Here is a 17,142-nt window from a genome sequence, read left to right on the forward strand (position 1 = left end):
CTGTTCAGTTGGCCTTCTGTCACTGATTCAACTTCATTAACCAGTCTCTGTGAAAATATGATCACCATAAGAAAACCTGTGCAAGGGAAAAGGTGAGACACAAGAGCTGCACCTCTTGGAGTAATTCCAGGGGGAAGATGGGTGGCCTGAGACTCCCTGAAGCCAGATGTGTCCTGCCTGCTCTTACTTGAGAAAGGACTGTTGGAGTGAGTCTTTATATCCAGAATCACTGGGTATGGAGCACTCCATTACTTGCCTCAAAGGACATTTTTTTTTCTGGAGGCACCTTAAAAAACCAGACACTCACTTTCCATGCTCAGCAGTTAGTCTGATTTGCAAAGTCTCTTTTTCCATCTGCTTTATTTCTGGCATGGGCAAACTGATGATGGCCCAGGGGAGTGCTGAAAGAGCACATTACTGGGAAGCCCATTTGATGCTACAGCTCCAGCAGACAGGCCTGGCTCACCTCACAAATGCATGTTGAGACCAGCCAGAGAGACAGTGAAACACAGTCACCAGTGCTTTCTTTATGCTGCAGTTTGGTTGGACCTCCTATTGAATCAACCACGAGAGCACAGAGATGCAATTTCAACACCACATGGTGTATCAAACACCCATGGCTTGATCCACCAGTATCTCCTGTGATTGTGGCTCCACTAAGATAAACAGAAGACTTAACCAGAAGCTACACTTACCCACTTGTCCTTAGCATGAGACACATTTGTCACACGTTTCCCATTTCCTCTAAGAGACCTTCCAATGCAAAGCTGCAAGTGGTAACTGTGCAAGGGGGTTATTCTTGGCCTGATGCACAGAGACACAGCTATGTGGATAAATCCTGCTGCAGCTGTGGAGAGTTTGGGACAAAAATCACAAACCAGGACCTTTTCCTCACTGTCTGCACTGATCAGCAAGGTATCATCTCCTCATGCACAGCTACCTTTACTGAGATTTATGTGGATTTAATGCCACACATCAATGAAAATCCAGTAACAGCATTGAAATACCAATGCAAACCCACTAACAGGAAAATGTGCTCCTTCCAACAGCAGTTACTGGCAGCAGCCTTCACAACAGGAAAACAGTAAACAGCATTAGGACCATGACACCCACCGATCTGCACTAAACAGGTGCCTTTAATGGGTGTCATACTGCTGTCCTCTAATATTCCTCCAGCAGATTCCAAGCCACATCTATCAGCAGCATTCCCAGCATGCCTTTATTTTCTCTCCTCAAGAAACATATGAATGATCTGTCCAACACTTCAACAATTCAGTTTAATTACCAGGACAGGTATCTGCACTTCCTTGCTGCTGGCTGCCAAGCCTGTGCACATACACCTGGGTAGCAGGAATGAGATGCAGCCCTCCTCCAGCTAGTGCTTTTCTGTTCCACAATGAGGATCTGCCAATCTACATCCAGCTGTCACACTGAATTGCCCACCAGGTTTCCTGGCTGAACCTTGTCTGGAGAAGGCAGGGGATGGCTCCAGTGATCTGGCAGCACAGTTCTCACAGTCTCAAATGCCACCTGTTAACAGTCTTGGAAGGGCTTCATGGTGGATAAATGCCACTGAGGAGCCCTGAATTAAATGGCATGAAGTAAGCCTGATAGGCAAAGGAAGAGACCCTAAACCACAGAGCATGAGAAACAAGGGAAGGTTAGGTCAGTTTCTGGGGCTTTACAGAAGCTGTGTGATGTGCCTGGTGTGTTGATACACATGGAAGGATATGTAATCATTCTTGCCCCCCATCATACCTCCAAGTGACAGAGGACAATGGCAATTCCATGCCTGTGTCCAAAGTGACAGGTCATTTAAACTTCTGGGCAAAGGAATGGCAGACAGATCAGAGCCCTGGACAAAGGAATAAACCAGTCCACATGATCTCTGTCTGTACAGTGCAACACAGTATGAGTGAAATCCTAGCCCTACCTTGTTGGAGAAGCATAGCATCCCTCATCAGCCTGAGCCCAGTCACTTTAGCATCACAGTGTAGAAGAGGGATTAAATTTTCCCAAGTCACTAAAACAAATTTTCTTAGGGCAGCTGTAAAGTTTAGATGTTTTAGCCGTTTTTAATCAAAATGGACTCTTAGAAATTTCCCCTTCCCAACAGGAAAGACAGCCTTTTTTTCTTGGTTTCGTGGACAGATACACCAGCATGCAAAGAAGTGGAGGTATCTCCAAATAGCTTAAAAGGAAAAAGTCACAAATCCTAAAAATGTGTCCTGCTGAAAGGAAACATACTGAAGACTGCAGTAATTATATCCTATGAGACAAGCACTGCCCACCTCCCACCCCCCATATTTGAAGAGGCCAGAGTCCAGCCCTCCATCCTGGAGACTTCCACCCATTCCAAAGGGAGGTCTGCATTGGGTCTGATTGGCTCAGGCTCCCACCCCAGACATTCCCCCAGGTTGAAGATCCACTTACCTGCCTGGTTTGTGGTTACATTTACAGACACAAACTGCCGGGCTCCGGGGTTCTGGTCGGACACTCCATTCACTGCCTCAATTTCAAAGGTATAGTTTGTATGAGCAAGCAGATCCACCATCATGACAGAGGTGTTTTTCAGGCCGGTTTGCTGGGGGAGGTACCTGACATGACCGCCACATGCCTCACACAGACCCGAGTGTGAGCTGCACTTCTTGCATGCAATATAATAAGACACATCTTTCCTTCCACCAGTATCAGCAGGGGGAATCCATTCCAGAAAGACACTAGTCTCGTTAACATTTGAGATGGCACTCCGAGGAGCAGAGGGGGGTCCTGGTTTGTAAAGTGAGAAAAACACATGGTAAAAACAGTATCATCAGTCATCCTGCTCGCTACTACTCTCTAGGCTGAAAAGAGATGCCCCTTTGCTCACGTGTCAGAAAGTACACGGTGATCATTTGCAACAACACCCGAAGAGCTGGGAAAATGGGGATTTGTTTTGAGCGCCCTCACCTCGCTCAAGAGATCTGTGTTGGGATGCAGTCACCTGCATGGGAGGACAGGACACAGGGCTGGCTCAAACCCAAGAGGAGGAGCACTTCACCTAGGGCATTGCTCTGGTGCTCTCCTTGCTTTTCCTGCAAAGGGATTAACAAGTCTTTGCCCTGTCCAAGTTCCAGTTGGCTTCACCAGAAGTAAGATTGCTTCTCCTCACCCCACTGCCCTTGTACCACTAACCCCTAAGTCCTAAAAAAAGGAGACACACCGGGGTTTTCACACCACTCAACTCAGATGCCAAATCTTTCCTCTGTATGCAGCCGCCTCTTCCTGTCAGCCATTTGGCAGCAGTGAAACCAAAGCTTAGGTATCCAAACCACTCTGAAGTGAGATGCTTGATGCAGCCCAATATGGATGGTGATCTACACGGGCCACTGGAAGCACGGCTGTGTCCAGCCACTTCATGGCAGCCATCCTGGTCCCTGCCAGGCTGTGGCATGGCTGGTTACCCATGCCACACTTGCTTACTTTGCCAAGCCTCCCTGCTCAGGATGCCAGCATAGACTGGCAAGGCTATCCAAGGAGGAGCAGCTGCTGCAGAGGCACCAGAGCACCTGCAAAAAGTGGGCTGCTTCTCTTCATCCTGGTGGGAAAGGCCATGGCTGGGCAAGGAAAGCCCACCTGGAGGCACCTTCAAGACTTGCTTCCTCGCAAAAGGTGGTGCAAGGTTTTTGTTTTGAACAGGCTTGTGTTGCAGATGAAGGGCAAGCTGCAGATACACCCTGAAGACAATGTGAAAGGACAAGCAGAAGTCCCATGCAAGATATCCTTGTGTTAAGTACTCAGGGAATGCTAATGAATGATGAAGAAAGAGGAAATTTATCAAAGCAAGCCAGGATGGATTTTAGTCACAGCACCACCAGAGACTATACAGCAAAGGCTGGGATTTTTGCGAAGGAAGGCAACACAACACATTCCTCTATGGTTTGAATGAAGTTGTCAAAACCCATGAGCAGTTCCTTGAAAAAGGTCCAACAAGTAGCTTCACTAGCTAGACATCCATATGAATCTTAACAGGCTGACTTAGGCTGTCATCTTCTCATTTTGTTGTGATAACTAAACTCGATTAGTTATTTAAAACAAGCAGTGTTGCAAAAATGAAATCACCTTATAAACCAGAAGCATTCTCCTCCATTTCCTTTTTCTATTTCCCACTCTGAGTCTATAAAATTTGTAACACTGATAAACTGAAACACTAATGATTTTGACTCAAGCTGTTCTGATTCAATGAGAAACTTGCTGCCAGAGGAAATAAATAATCCTGATGGTTTTTTGTTTATGTTTTGTTCTTGTTTTTCAGCGGAAAAGCAGTTGAAGAAAAAAAGATAGATTAGTTTAGGAAATGCCAGATTATCTTTGTTTTTGTTCTGTGATCCCTTCAGATCCCTACGAACTGGGAGCAATCCACTCCCAAGCTGCACCCCAGGGATCCAGCACTATTTAGCTAATGGCACCAACATACAGCCCAAGTCAAGACTATTTTCTGCAGTGTCACACTTGTACTGATATAATGGAAACTATGGAATTCATCACTGGAGCTGTATGGAGTTATATGTACTGCACTTGAGGATTTTTTATATGTTTTTTACTGGTTAAATTGCCCTGTTTTTTCTTCCACTGGATGAATGCCCTTTTGCTGATGCCAGTACTCTAGGAAAAAATAAAGAACTCAGGCACAAGAAACACTTAGTGGACAATGTGTCTTTAATGGGGGATAAATTATTACTTTTGTAAAGTCACCAGAGGTTTTTACTTGCTTTGTACAGAAAAGTCAGCTACTCTTCTTGAAGGCTTAAAAACATCAGTTTCAGTGGAAATGCTTTAAAACTGGCTTTTGTAACCTATAAAATTAGTGTGCTCACAGGACCTCAGAGAAAGGTCTTGAGTAGAATCCTGAAGCTGTACCTGAATAAAGCTTGGCTAAACCCCAGCTGGGAGAACAAAAAGGTGTTTTACCTTCAGAGAAGGGGGACTCTAGATCTGCTAAGGTGGTCTGCTTTAATTTCCAAACTCTTGCTGTCAAGGGCACAGATATTAGTCTACTGACTTTTAAAAAGATAGATATAAATTTTGAATTTGCTACTTTAGACCCTCAGATTCACTCCTTTTGCACCACAGTTTTCTGACAAGAGGCAAATACTTTCTGAAAACAAAAATACTGGTGTTTTCCTTAATGGACAGCAAACCTGTTGCTTACTGATCCACAAATATAAAAATATAACCTAAGAGAGAAGTCACTCTCGAGATAGAAATATACATATGTAAGCACTTGAAGTTAACTGTAAACTTTTTCCAAGTAGACTATTACAGTAAATACAATAAAGTCTTCAATTTGTCCCATGTGTCATAATACTGCAAATATTTCCCCAACATGCTCTGAGCAACAATAAGGCTACTTATTAGAGACATGAAGAGAAAAGAAAAAGGGTGGAACTGTTTTGGTTTTAAAGAGATCAGTTTGGTTTTAAAGATGTACAAGGAACTGAAGCTAGGATTACTTAGTTAAGAAGAAATAAAATGCAATTACTTCCTGGAAAGTAATAATAATATTAAGAGAATTATCAAATATCCATCAGCACCAAAATGTTTTCTTTTTTGTCTGAGAGCACTAATTATTTCAGACTCTATCACAGCACTATTAGTTTCAAAATTACCAACCATTACTTATAAAACATACTTAAGAAAATGGAAAAATTGAACAAAAATGTATTCCTCCCTCATCCTGTACTTAACTGAGCAAGTGACAGTGATATAGCAGCTACTTTTCTTTAGTGATGCTGGTGGTGGTGGTGGTGGGGAGACTCATGCAGCCTGGAACTGAAAAACACTTGCTTTAAATTAGGAAAATGTGATTTTAGATTTTACAGCTGTACTGAGTGGCAAGGGGACTTTGCAGGTGTAGATGTGAAAATAAACATTGATGTATTCTCTAAAATTAACTGCATTTCTTGTTGAAGGAATCCTATGAATATTATTAACTTCTGTGGCAATAAATAATAAAAACATTAAAAAAAAAACCCTTACAGGATTTTGCTACCACTCATGACTCAAGTCTCTCTCACTTGTGTTTTAGTTCATGATAAGCTGTTGCCTTCCAGATATAACTGGACTGGTTTAAAATACCACTGTTGCTACCTACTCTTTACAGCCCCTGCCAAAATCCTCTACCCCTGCTGCTGAGCTGGTGCAGCACATGGAGCCCTCCTCATCACCTTCAGCACAAACAGAGCAGTATTGGGACAAAATCCTACGAAAAGATAAATGGGGAAGGTGAGGGTGACAGAAGCACATGGAGAAGGCTCAGATATTCCACCCCGCTTTTGGGGTGGTAGGCATGAATGCCAGCAGAGGTGCTGCAATGTCCTCAACTGTGGCTCTGGGCTTTGCAGAGGGAAACAGAAGCTGAGCTGTGCCTTGATGGGTATTAAACTTCTCATCTGCCCCAGAAGGACTTGGTACCCTGCCAAGCCATAGCCTAACACAGCTTCAGGCACCACGTCTGGGCTTTAAACTAGATTGCAGTAAGCTCTTAAAACAAAAGTAAAACCCACACTGAAAAAAACCCACCCAAACAGTAAAAGCCAACAAACTCAGACAGTCACCACCAATTAATAAGCACAAAATCCTCAAACAAACATAAAAAGAAAATCCCATGGCATTTGCAGAGTTGGAAATTACAGCCTTCACCTAAAGGGTTTGAACTGCACTAGAAACCTGGGAGAGACAAGCTCTTGAACTTCATTTCTTTTTAACAGGAGTTGTTCACCTCACTTGCTTGTGCCTCTCCGAACCTGCTGATGCTGCTCAGGCCATAGGCATACATAAACATCCTCCTCTGGGATGGCAGCTCCTTCCCTGTGCTAATGCACCAGCAGGACAGGCTGGATGCGTACCCTTCCACTCTGAGAAGGGCAGAAAGCAACACCACTGATGGTGGGCCGGAGGCACAGCGGACACCAGTCTGGCGTAACTCTCTGTACCCTTTGGCTTTGGTTCTGTCTGCACAGAAAAACCTACTTTAAGAGTGTTCCAGAGCTCAGTGTGTTTCCCAATACCATGCTGGACCACGTTTATCTGAGTTTTTTAAGTCAGGCCAAGGGGTAAAATGAACATCAAAAAATGCTGGTATCAGATTTTTCATGCTATAACCCACCCTGGCTATGTCTCCAAAAGACTCTGGCACACCTATTTAATAAACTGGGAAGTGCTTGCCTGACTCACCCCCCAGACCTCTTTGATCTGACAGCACCAGTGACTCCAATGCTGCCTAAGGCTGCCTTCTCCTTCCCTTCAGTACAGCTTCCAAAAGCCATGCTCCTTTGCCTGGTGAAAATCAAAGGCAGAGTTCAAGGGGCCCAATTCTGCTCCAAGTGCCTCCTGCAGGCAAGCAGAGAGCAGCCAAGGGCAATTTCCTTTGAGAGAGTGTGTCTCCAATAGGAACAGACTTTTTTGTTTTCTCTTTTTGAAGTGGAAACTTGGGGAGTTAGGAAGGACATCTGTATTCACTGGGAAAAGCACAAAAACCACTACAATCCCTACATGATGCAAAGAACTTCCCCACAGTATGGAAGTCACCACTGCATTACTGTCCAGTGGTTCTGAGCTTGTATGGAGTCATAAATCTACATTTCCTCCATTGCTTAAGTTTCTTGGAAGTCCCAAACTGCTCCTGCACCAGTAGTGCAATTCCATTTCAGTAGTTTTCAACCACTTCTGCACCACAAAAATTACATTTGGAGCATGACAGTCCTAGCTCAGATTTGTGCTATACTCAGTAGGACTAGCTAGCTGGGACCACGGACATTGTGGTCTTAAGTATCTGAAACATAAACTGAACAAGGGACTTTCAAGGTACAGCTGACAGGACAGCTCATGGATGGCAGAAGAAGGGTAAAATTAGTGATTCTGATTAAGACAACTCCACCCTGGCGTCCCAGTAGCCCAATGTGCCTGTTATACTGCCCACCCCCTACATCCAGGGGATAAGTTCTACATTTTGGAAAAGCAGTTTCCCTCACAGAGTTTTGAGAAGAGTGACCACCACCAGGCAGATTGGAAAGAGGAGGCTCTCTCCCAGCTTGTTTCCTGAAAATGAGCTACAGGGTGACACCAAGCAGGACCATGGAGATTCCATCCATGCCTACTGCTGGCGAGCACTACCCGTGGTTAACTCCGTGTGCGTGCCCCACGCTGGCACCCACGCACACGGACAGGGATGCCCGATGCCATGCTGCTGGCTGAGTCCACTCAGCAGTGCAGGGGTCAGATGGAGCATCTGCTCATTACAAAAGCTCTTGCTGGCTTGGATGCCAGCTTTCAAAGCAAAAAGCATCGGCAAGTCTCTTCTTGTGTAATTGGAAGTACGGTGGACAAAGACAGTGACGTTACAAGTGTGTTAAGACTAGTTCAGACTCCAGTGCAGAGCCTGAAAAAGCACATTAGTTAGTATCATAATGTCTAATCACAGTACAGGAACAGCTTGAAAGGATTAAAAACAACCCTATAAGCACATGCTTACTTGTACAGGCCATTGTAGGTGGGTCTGATTCCTTCCTAAAATAGTGTTCTTCACACAGGCAAGATGTGGATGCTTCATCAAGTGTGTAGCTGTGAGGGGGACATTTGCTGCAGGATGGACTGTGGGGTGAAGCTTTGAAGAACCCAGGTCTGCATACTGTGAAAAGAAGAACCACAGGCTAAGCTCTCCCATCATAAAATTAATCTCTTCACATTTCCTTTTAAAAAAACCCCATATCTTCAGCCATAAAACAGACAAATACTTGCGAGCTATTTAGTTTGCATATTTTAAAACAGTCTATGCCACTAGCAGATAGCGCATACTTAAATATCTGCATGAAAAGAGAATGTGAATTTGCTGATTATTTCTTTCCCCTAGCATCTGCCATTGCTGGATATTTATTTTCCTTGTTGAATGCATTAGAGGAAACATCATCTGGGCTCTGCTTTAAGAAAACATTACTGTGATTTTTTTTTCCGTTCAGTCTTAGGAAAACAGGTAAAATACATTTCATGGTTTTTTGTTTAAGATGTTCTACACCCAGAAATCAATGTCTCAGCAAACAAACAGTAACACAGTAGTGGAGGGGATCTCAAGATCGACATCTTTAAGACATTGTGATAAGGCTACTTCCCTAGGGTCTTTCCCCCTGCAAACCTGTGATGAATTTTAAAGTGCTCCATATGACAGGCTATTCTGGGTATAGTCTGAACCAGGCATGCTAAACATACAAGATATTTCTTCCAGCTCCAATACATATGCATGGCAAGGCACAAGGACTTGATCTGTGAGATACTTTTTTTCTTACAAATCCATGGCTATGGGTAGCTTGAGATTTTTTTTAAGTAATTTGAAATGAATACAGTAATATCTTGTTTCCATCCTCCTGAAACAAGTGCTTTTTCACCTATGCAAAGCTCTCTGCACTTCACCTGTGTGTGCACATTCAGCCAGAAGCAGTGATAGCCACAGTTTGTGTTTTTTTTAGGAAAAAAACCCAGCTGACTCTCTATTTTACCATTATATACAGAATTACAAATGCACTGTTAGCAAAAGGAGAAAATGTTGATTTTCTGTTTGTCTCAAAGAGCAGAGACATGGAGGCATGTTAAAGCTGCTCTAAAGTGCTGTTACCTTTCTTCCTTCTGAATTGCTTTAAAATATTTCTGCCTAGTATGATATTAATGATGCACAGATCTGCTAGCAGACTTGAAGAAGTTACCTGGAAATCCCAGAGCCTTTCCATCTGCATTCAAACTCTCCCAGTTGTAATTAGCTTGCACAGGAAATGAGTTCACAGTGAAAGCACTAATATTATCCCATCAGGAATGTCTCAGGCAATCACAGCATGTGCTAAAATTCAGCAAGTGATGACAGAATTCATCTTCACTGTAGTTGAAGTATAGGTTTTTACTAGTGATCCCTTTCCTCTGATAGACCAACTAGGACAACTGCTTCTAAAGTTGGCTCTACTTCCTGAAGTACCAGAGAAACTCCCTTGACATCTTCCCTTTTACGTCAATAGTTTCTTCACCAAGGGTGAGACACTTGCAGATCAATTCCCAACTCCCAGAACTGAAAAGTTAGTCTTTGGTGATGAAGATCACTCATGCATCAAATGTGTGATTCAAGAGCAACCAACAGACCTCCCCCAGACCCCACCTCCACAGCCTCGCCTGCACTATGCACCTCTCACAGCAGGCACCACACAGCCCTGAGCAGGTCCCAGGCTCAGCACAGGCTGCCAGGTCACCCCCATGGATCTGCAGCCTCTCCACCCTGCTGTATGGGGTGACCATCACCCTTCTGACCTCCCCAAACCAACACCCTCTCACTCTATTCCACAGCTTCCCTTTCTTCCCACAACATGGGTAGAGAACAACTGCTTGGACTGGAGGGATTTACAGGTATTAAAATCCTGTTTTCCAAATTTTCTCATCATACAACTAGTGTTCCATTCCTAGGCTGTGGTATCCATCTGCAGGGTGCAGTTGTTCTGCTTTCTGCCCAGACACCAGGACCAACAAACAGATCTAGGGATGAATCTGATCTTGATGGCTTTTGGCAGACTTGCCACAAGCTGCCCTCATGCTTAATGGCATATCCCTCAGTTTCCAGCACGTAAGTTCTTTTATTTACTTTACAATCACCTTCAAATGTTGCCCTACCTACAGCAAGGACCATTATACTTTCTCTGGAGGGTCTTTTGGGAGAACAGACCACTAGATAGACCCTCTCTAGCCCACAATTTGTATTTCAAGGCCAAATCAAACACCCTTGCACATGCAGACAACAGAGGTGGAGAAATGAAAGCACTAAAATGTGCAACATGTAATGACAGCGGTGCACATCTATTGTGTACTCAATGTAATTAGCCCTCAAAAAGGGACCTGAATTTATCTCATTATGTTCTATCAAGACAGACAGAAAATCATTACAGCACAAGAGTTTACTGTGCTTCTATTTTCTGCAAAGCAGCAAATGCAAAATAAGTCAGTTTTCCTTGACAGATTTTAAACGAGGTGTAGCTTGTTGATGATGGTACGATACGTGGCTCAGCTCAAAGGGAATGTGTGCTTTTCATGAATAAATATGGAGCCAAGAGATGCACGAGGCAAATAACCCATGTTTTAATGAGAAATGTGAAATAGAACTGAACAAGACTAATTTTTGTATAAACTGCAGGCTCTCATGGGTCAGGTAAGTCCCATTTATATTCAAAAAGTATTAGGAGGAATGCTCAAGAGCATTGTGTTACACTGAAGATTTCAGCATGAGTTCTCAAAACAGGCAGCAGAGCAGCATCTGGTTGGACTGAGGTGAAATATTCCTGTATCAGTTAGACAGGAAGAATTCAGGGACAGGAGATGAGTTATGCAATAAAGGAGTGTATAGAAAGTCAAAATAAATGCACAAAGTGCCACAGTGAATGGTGCTGGTGAATCCACACACAGATACTCTGGGAGGATGGGGATTTTCAGGGTTCCACAGCACAGTCTTCCAGGCTCTCATGACCAGCAGCTCCTGATGGAAGCCATGCTTGCACTACCATGCTCAAGAACAGAAACAGCTGTAGCTGCATGGGTATCTCAGGCATGACTTGTACCTACTATGACACTTCCCTCTGTATCCTTTCCTGTGCTTGCTTTGTACACAACACCAAGGAGAGGACAGCCTGTGAGATGGTTCAAGCAGCAATCATTTAACAGACAGATGCTGTGATGGAATGGACCCTGTTTAGATGAAAACTGACCCAGGAGCACAGTCTTTGATGAGCTGAACAGCCAAAAGCAGCAGCTGGTACGCTGCCCATTTTCTGCCACTGGTGGCAATGTCTCAGACATTTTGCAAATTTGTTTCAGAGCAGAACAGGGCCAAAAACAACTTACCTTGCATGTATCTTGGGTTTTGGTCTCTTATCTTACCATTCCTCTTCTGACAGTCAATCTTACAATCTCTTCATGAAATACACATGGCTTTATTTAAAATTACATGGGTGTCTGGTGTTTAATTCCTAATTAAATCTTATTTTAGTCTTCTTATATTTTTATCTCAGTACTTCCAATTCACCAGCTATTGAAAGGATACACAGAACTAGCACAGTACAGTCATACAGATAATAGCACTATCTCTCTTTTAAAGGGGATAGGAAAGCAGAAGAAATAAGATGAGCTTAAGGCTCCCCATAATCTGCTGCAAGCCAGCTGCAAAGAAATGAAATCAAGTTTGAAGCTGTTGATGAGATCTGCTTCTTTCTTCTTAATAGTAAAACTCTTTAACTGATTAACAGCCAGTGATGTGTGAAAATAGTCTTTAAATTAAATCGGTTGCTGGAAAAAAATATTATTTTTAGAGACAGCAAATATGCCATAAACAACCTGCTAGTGTTAGGTACAAGTGGGATGTGTTTCTGTTAACAGCACATCCATTATTAGCAAATCAATTTCACTCTTTTTATTTTTAATAGCAACCACAAATGTGACACGCACAGAGCATTAACATCTGTGCAGCCTCTTGCTGCACTCTTTAAAGGGGCCAGAGGGACATGCCATGGTGAAGGATGGCAGCAAGAGTATCTTGGGATTGCCATGGCATGAGCTGATCCCTTAAACCGACAGCAATCAAATTAGAAACTGTCTTTGTACCTTGCAGAGGGGAGCCCAAAAGAGCCATGCTGAAAGACATCAGCTCCAGGAAGGAACGTGGGTGGATGGAGGTAGAACCACTGGTCCTCTTACAATGAAAACTGGCCTCTGTGAACAACATGCTGAATGTGCTATACCAGCACTAGAGACAGTGAGCACCAGTGAGGACACAAAGAAAAAGGTGGGAGAACAAGCCATTAACACCAACCAGCTAGGACTACTTGCCAGACTCTTTTCTGCAAGCTTTAACATCAAATGATTTGTGCTGCGTCCCTGTAACCATCCCTTTCCTGAGCTTTGGCTGAAGACTGCAGACAATAGGCAGGGCTACTCTCCTCTCCAGCTGCCCCATGCCTTTGCTGCACCCAAGGCAACACAGGCTGGAAGCAGGGACCACATCTGAGACTTTCCCTGCTCACATGATCATGTCAGTAAGACCACCTAACTAACACAGAATCATTAAGGCTGGAAAAGACCTCCAAGATCATTGAGTCCAACCTTTGACTGAACACCACCATGTCAACTAAACCATAGCACCAAATGCCACATTCAGTCATTTCTTGAACACTCCTAGGGATGGTGATGCCACCACTTCCCTGGGAAGCCTCTCTTAGTGTTTGAAAATCCTTTCAGTGAAGAAATTCTTCCTGATGTCCATCCTGAATCTCACCTGGTGCAGCTTGAAGCTATTTCCTCTCATCCTGTCACCAACTGCCAGGCAGATGATTTTCTTCCTGAAGTACAGCCTTCCCGGACCCTTTTGTTATAAAGGACTGTATCTGAACCAGTGTCCTGAACAGGCCAAAGTCCGCTCTCTGGAACTCCAAGGCAGGTTTTGTAGACCCCTTTCCTTATTTCAGCAAGAATTTAAAACTTTGTCATTCCTTGGTCACAATGTCTTTGACCACCCCATCTCCCACCAGCCCTACTCTCTTCATAAGCAGCAGGTCCAGCTGGGCATTGACCCTGCTAGGCTCACTTGCAGGTGTATCAGGAAGTTAATACTCCATACACTCCAGGAACCTCCTAGACAGCCTCCTCTCCACTGTGCTGAGTTTCTAGCAGACACTGAGGCAGTTAGTGTCCCACAAGAACAAAGGATAGGGTGAAACATCAGCCAACTGCTTGCAGAATACTCTACTGGTCTCTTTATCCTATAACTAATATTAATGGGAATTCCAGTTTTGTCCTTGTAGAGAGAGAAACTAGGAAACATGACCCTATAAGCCTTAAAACCCCAGGAGATATAAAAAAGGTCCAACTTATTACTCTCTTCACACTTGTGTGATGCTGGGAGGATAAGCTCGTAGTACTTAAGTGCTTAGGATCAGTAAACTGACCTTTCATATGTCCCAGAACATAAAACTCAAACAGGAATTACACTGTCTCCCTTGCAGAGCACCAAATTAGTCTCCACAGTAATCAGAAACCACAAATGTAACTCATAAGGTAGTACCACTAATCCATAATAAAGCTAAAGGACTAAATCCAACAAAAAATAATGAGAATAAGGATGCCTGCCCTAGATGGAGCACAGGTTATCTGACTGAACCTGAGGTTTTCTCCCCAGCCTGGAAAGTGCCCCGGCTTCTGTTTCACATCCTCAGTCCCATCTACTTTTCCAGACTGCCAACTTCTTCAGACAGGGACACACAGCTCAAATTGTTACAACTTTTAAATGTAAGCACAGTGTAAAACTCTCTGCCGCACGGACAGACCCATAGTCCACAATGAGGCAGCTCTCAGCTGAAACACAAGCAGGATATGGAGGGATGTGCGTGTGTGTGTGTGTGTGTGTGTGTGTGTGTGTGTGTGTGTGTGTGTGTTTTGTGTTTTCAGCTCTGTAGCTCATCAGCTCTGCTTTCATTAGCACATTGCTCTGGTGCAGGAATATGCCTTGAGAGTTGAAGGATCTGAGCAAAAACAAGCTACAAATAAATCAGCCCCTGTTCTCTGGAGCTGCCATGCCTTGAAGTGTTTGCTCTAAGAAGAGGGTGCTGCTGCCTCTTAGATGTGTCCAAAACCTATAAAAGGGTTTAGCGAGGTACAGTCTTTACAATGTGGAATCAATTAAAATGCTGAGAGGCTCCAAGCCTCAGCTTGTGCTCCTGACACGCTCTTTTACTTACAAGAAAAAACAAAACAGAAAACCACCACGGACTGTCTTCGTGTCTCCCAACAAGCATAAACATATGAATGCCAAGCTCTTCTAAAAAGTATTTCAAGAACTACAGCCACCCACCACAGAGCATCCTTCTGCAGAATTTACAAGCAGTCTCCAAAGAGCTAATCCAGCCCTCCCTATAAGCTTTCCTGAACTGCAGGCTGATGCTGAAATTGCTGCCAAAGCTACAAAGCTACAGAAAAATGTGTAAAATGCCCCGATTATATCTCTTCTAGGCTTGGTCTCTTCTATCTGCAATAGTGCTATGTTGTTTCCTGTAGTATGCCTTAGGGATTTGAAGGGAATTAAATAAATACCCACTAATAAAACATTGTAATTTGAAGCTGCCGGTTCACTTCAATCCAGCAGAGTTGCCAGCATCTCTCAGGAAGCCCAGAACCCGATGCTGCAGTCCAAGAGCTGCTAAATGTCCTTTTAAACGATGTCCTGGAACTTGCTGGACAAGTGAGGCATCTACAGGCTCTGCACTATGAAAAGAGAGACTCGGCCTCTAGCTTGGATCTCAACCAATTCATCTATCTCAAATAGGAAATATTCTTTAAAGCTTTTTTTCTTTTGTTCTAAGGAAACATTGTCTTTTGATGCTGTCCTGCCCAACCCCACACTAACTCAGGCTGAATTATTTCCACTCTGCATTGAAATCAGCTCTAGCTCTGAATACAAAAACAACCTTAAAAACTAGAATATAAATAAGTTAGTGCCTTCAGTTCCTTCCTCTGAAATACCACTTTTTTCTATCATGTGGCTCACTAAATTGTCACACAACAATTTATGACATAACCGTAGTTGCTAGAAAACAAAGAATTAACTGGCACTAATGACATTAATATCTTTCTTCTAAATGGTATAAAACTTCATCACATGGCATCACCCTGAAAAATTCATCAAATTCCCAAGTAAACTACATTTTCAAGACATAAAAATACTTAGAACACAACACATTTGAAAATGCTCATGCTTACATTAGTATCTTAATGGGCTATATTTCTGCACATTCTGACTTTGCTCTAAAGAAGGTTTTAAAGCAATCAATGAGGCAAAACCTGATTCAAGCCTAAACTCTCAGCAGTGTGATGGAGGAGCAGGGAAAGAGATTTATCCTGCCATATATGCAAACCCACACTATCATTTGGGTTGATTTCGCAGAAGGAAAGCAAGCTGTGGAAAATAAATGTTCTTAGGGGAAACAGAAGATTTTTCAAAAGCATTTAGCATTGCACAGGCTTGCTCTCTCAGGCTGTGACAACTGCTGGGCTAGGCAACGGTGCTTTGGTTTTCTGGGGTCTTCCTTTTTGCCAAACTTACCAGTCCAAAAAAAAAAAACCACCTGAGAGAAACCAGTACATTTCTAGAGGAAGCACTTAAGGTGAAGTGTCATTTCCTAGCAAACCCAAAATTTCTGTGACCAACACCTGCGTGCTTGTGCAAGCATGTACAAGGGCTCCTTCAGCTCTCAGCACAGGTGGCACCTGCAGTCTTCCTTGCTCTCTGGCTACGAGGGACAGGTGCAGGTGGATCTCACTGAACTCCAACTATCTGGCTTACAATAAAAAAAGGAAGTCCACATCCTGTTGCTGCAGCTTTTCTGCATATCATATTTATAAATTATGTATCTTCACAAACCTCTATGTCCATAAAAATCTACCTGTGTATCTTCATTTTGTTCTCTGAGGTGTGGGACAAAGATGCACTTAAATTACTCCTAAATTACTATCTTTGTTTTTTTTAATGAAGACAAACTGAAATCATTTTACTCCCTTAAACAGAGGAAGCCATGCTTTACAATGCTGCACCTAAAGTAAAAATACAATTTAAGACACAGAAAGCAGCAGAGACACATTTGTTTCTGCACGCTCGTAAAACATAACTTAAGATGCCTGGCTCCACAAGTAATCCAAGAGGCACAGGAATCTATTTTGGGGGTTTCTGCACACAAAGACATGCACCCGGGTTATCCTTTGTTATGCGAATGGCGACTTAAACATTCAGCGAGGGGAGGATTGATGGACAAGGCACAGAACTCCCTCGAGTTTGACAGCAGCATTGACTGAATAGCAATAACAAGCATCGTCCCTAAAGGCAGCTGGGGGGACAGGATCAAACTTGAAAATGATGCAGCCAAAACCCCCCCGTGTCCATCTGTATACACCTATTACAGACAGTAATGCAAAGATCAGTTGGCAAAATCTCATGGAAAATGGGGCTCTTCAAAGCTACACATTTGCTGGCAGAATACTACAATGAAAGGGTTTTAGTCTTATTGTTGAGTCTGCCATAAGGATCTGGAGCCCAACCAGCAA

General features: G+C 43.4%; 1 protein-coding gene across 14 annotated transcripts in view; it reads right to left on the reverse strand.

The window, feature by feature from the left end:
• The window catches only part of EPHA5 (EPH receptor A5), a 193,491-nt gene that overhangs the window by 78,009 nt on the left and 98,340 nt on the right, over nt 1–17,142 (reverse strand). For 9 of the 14 annotated variants that reach the window (XM_021532603.2, XM_021532602.2, XM_021532606.2 and 6 more), the window contains 2 exons: nt 8,513–8,668; nt 2,434–2,769 (listed from right to left, as the gene is read on the reverse strand). The exons of 4 other annotated variants lie outside the window; for them this stretch is intronic. In XM_021532603.2, coding sequence (XP_021388278.2) covers nt 2,434–2,769; nt 8,513–8,668 — 492 coding nt within the window. The remainder of the gene's footprint in view (nt 1–2,433; nt 2,770–8,512; nt 8,669–17,142) is intronic. One more of the 14 variants, XM_077782942.1, reaches the window with a different exon arrangement.

This window comes from Lonchura striata, chromosome 4 (assembly GCF_046129695.1).
Source record: "Lonchura striata isolate bLonStr1 chromosome 4, bLonStr1.mat, whole genome shotgun sequence".
Classification (NCBI taxonomy): Eukaryota; Metazoa; Chordata; class Aves; order Passeriformes; family Estrildidae; genus Lonchura; species Lonchura striata.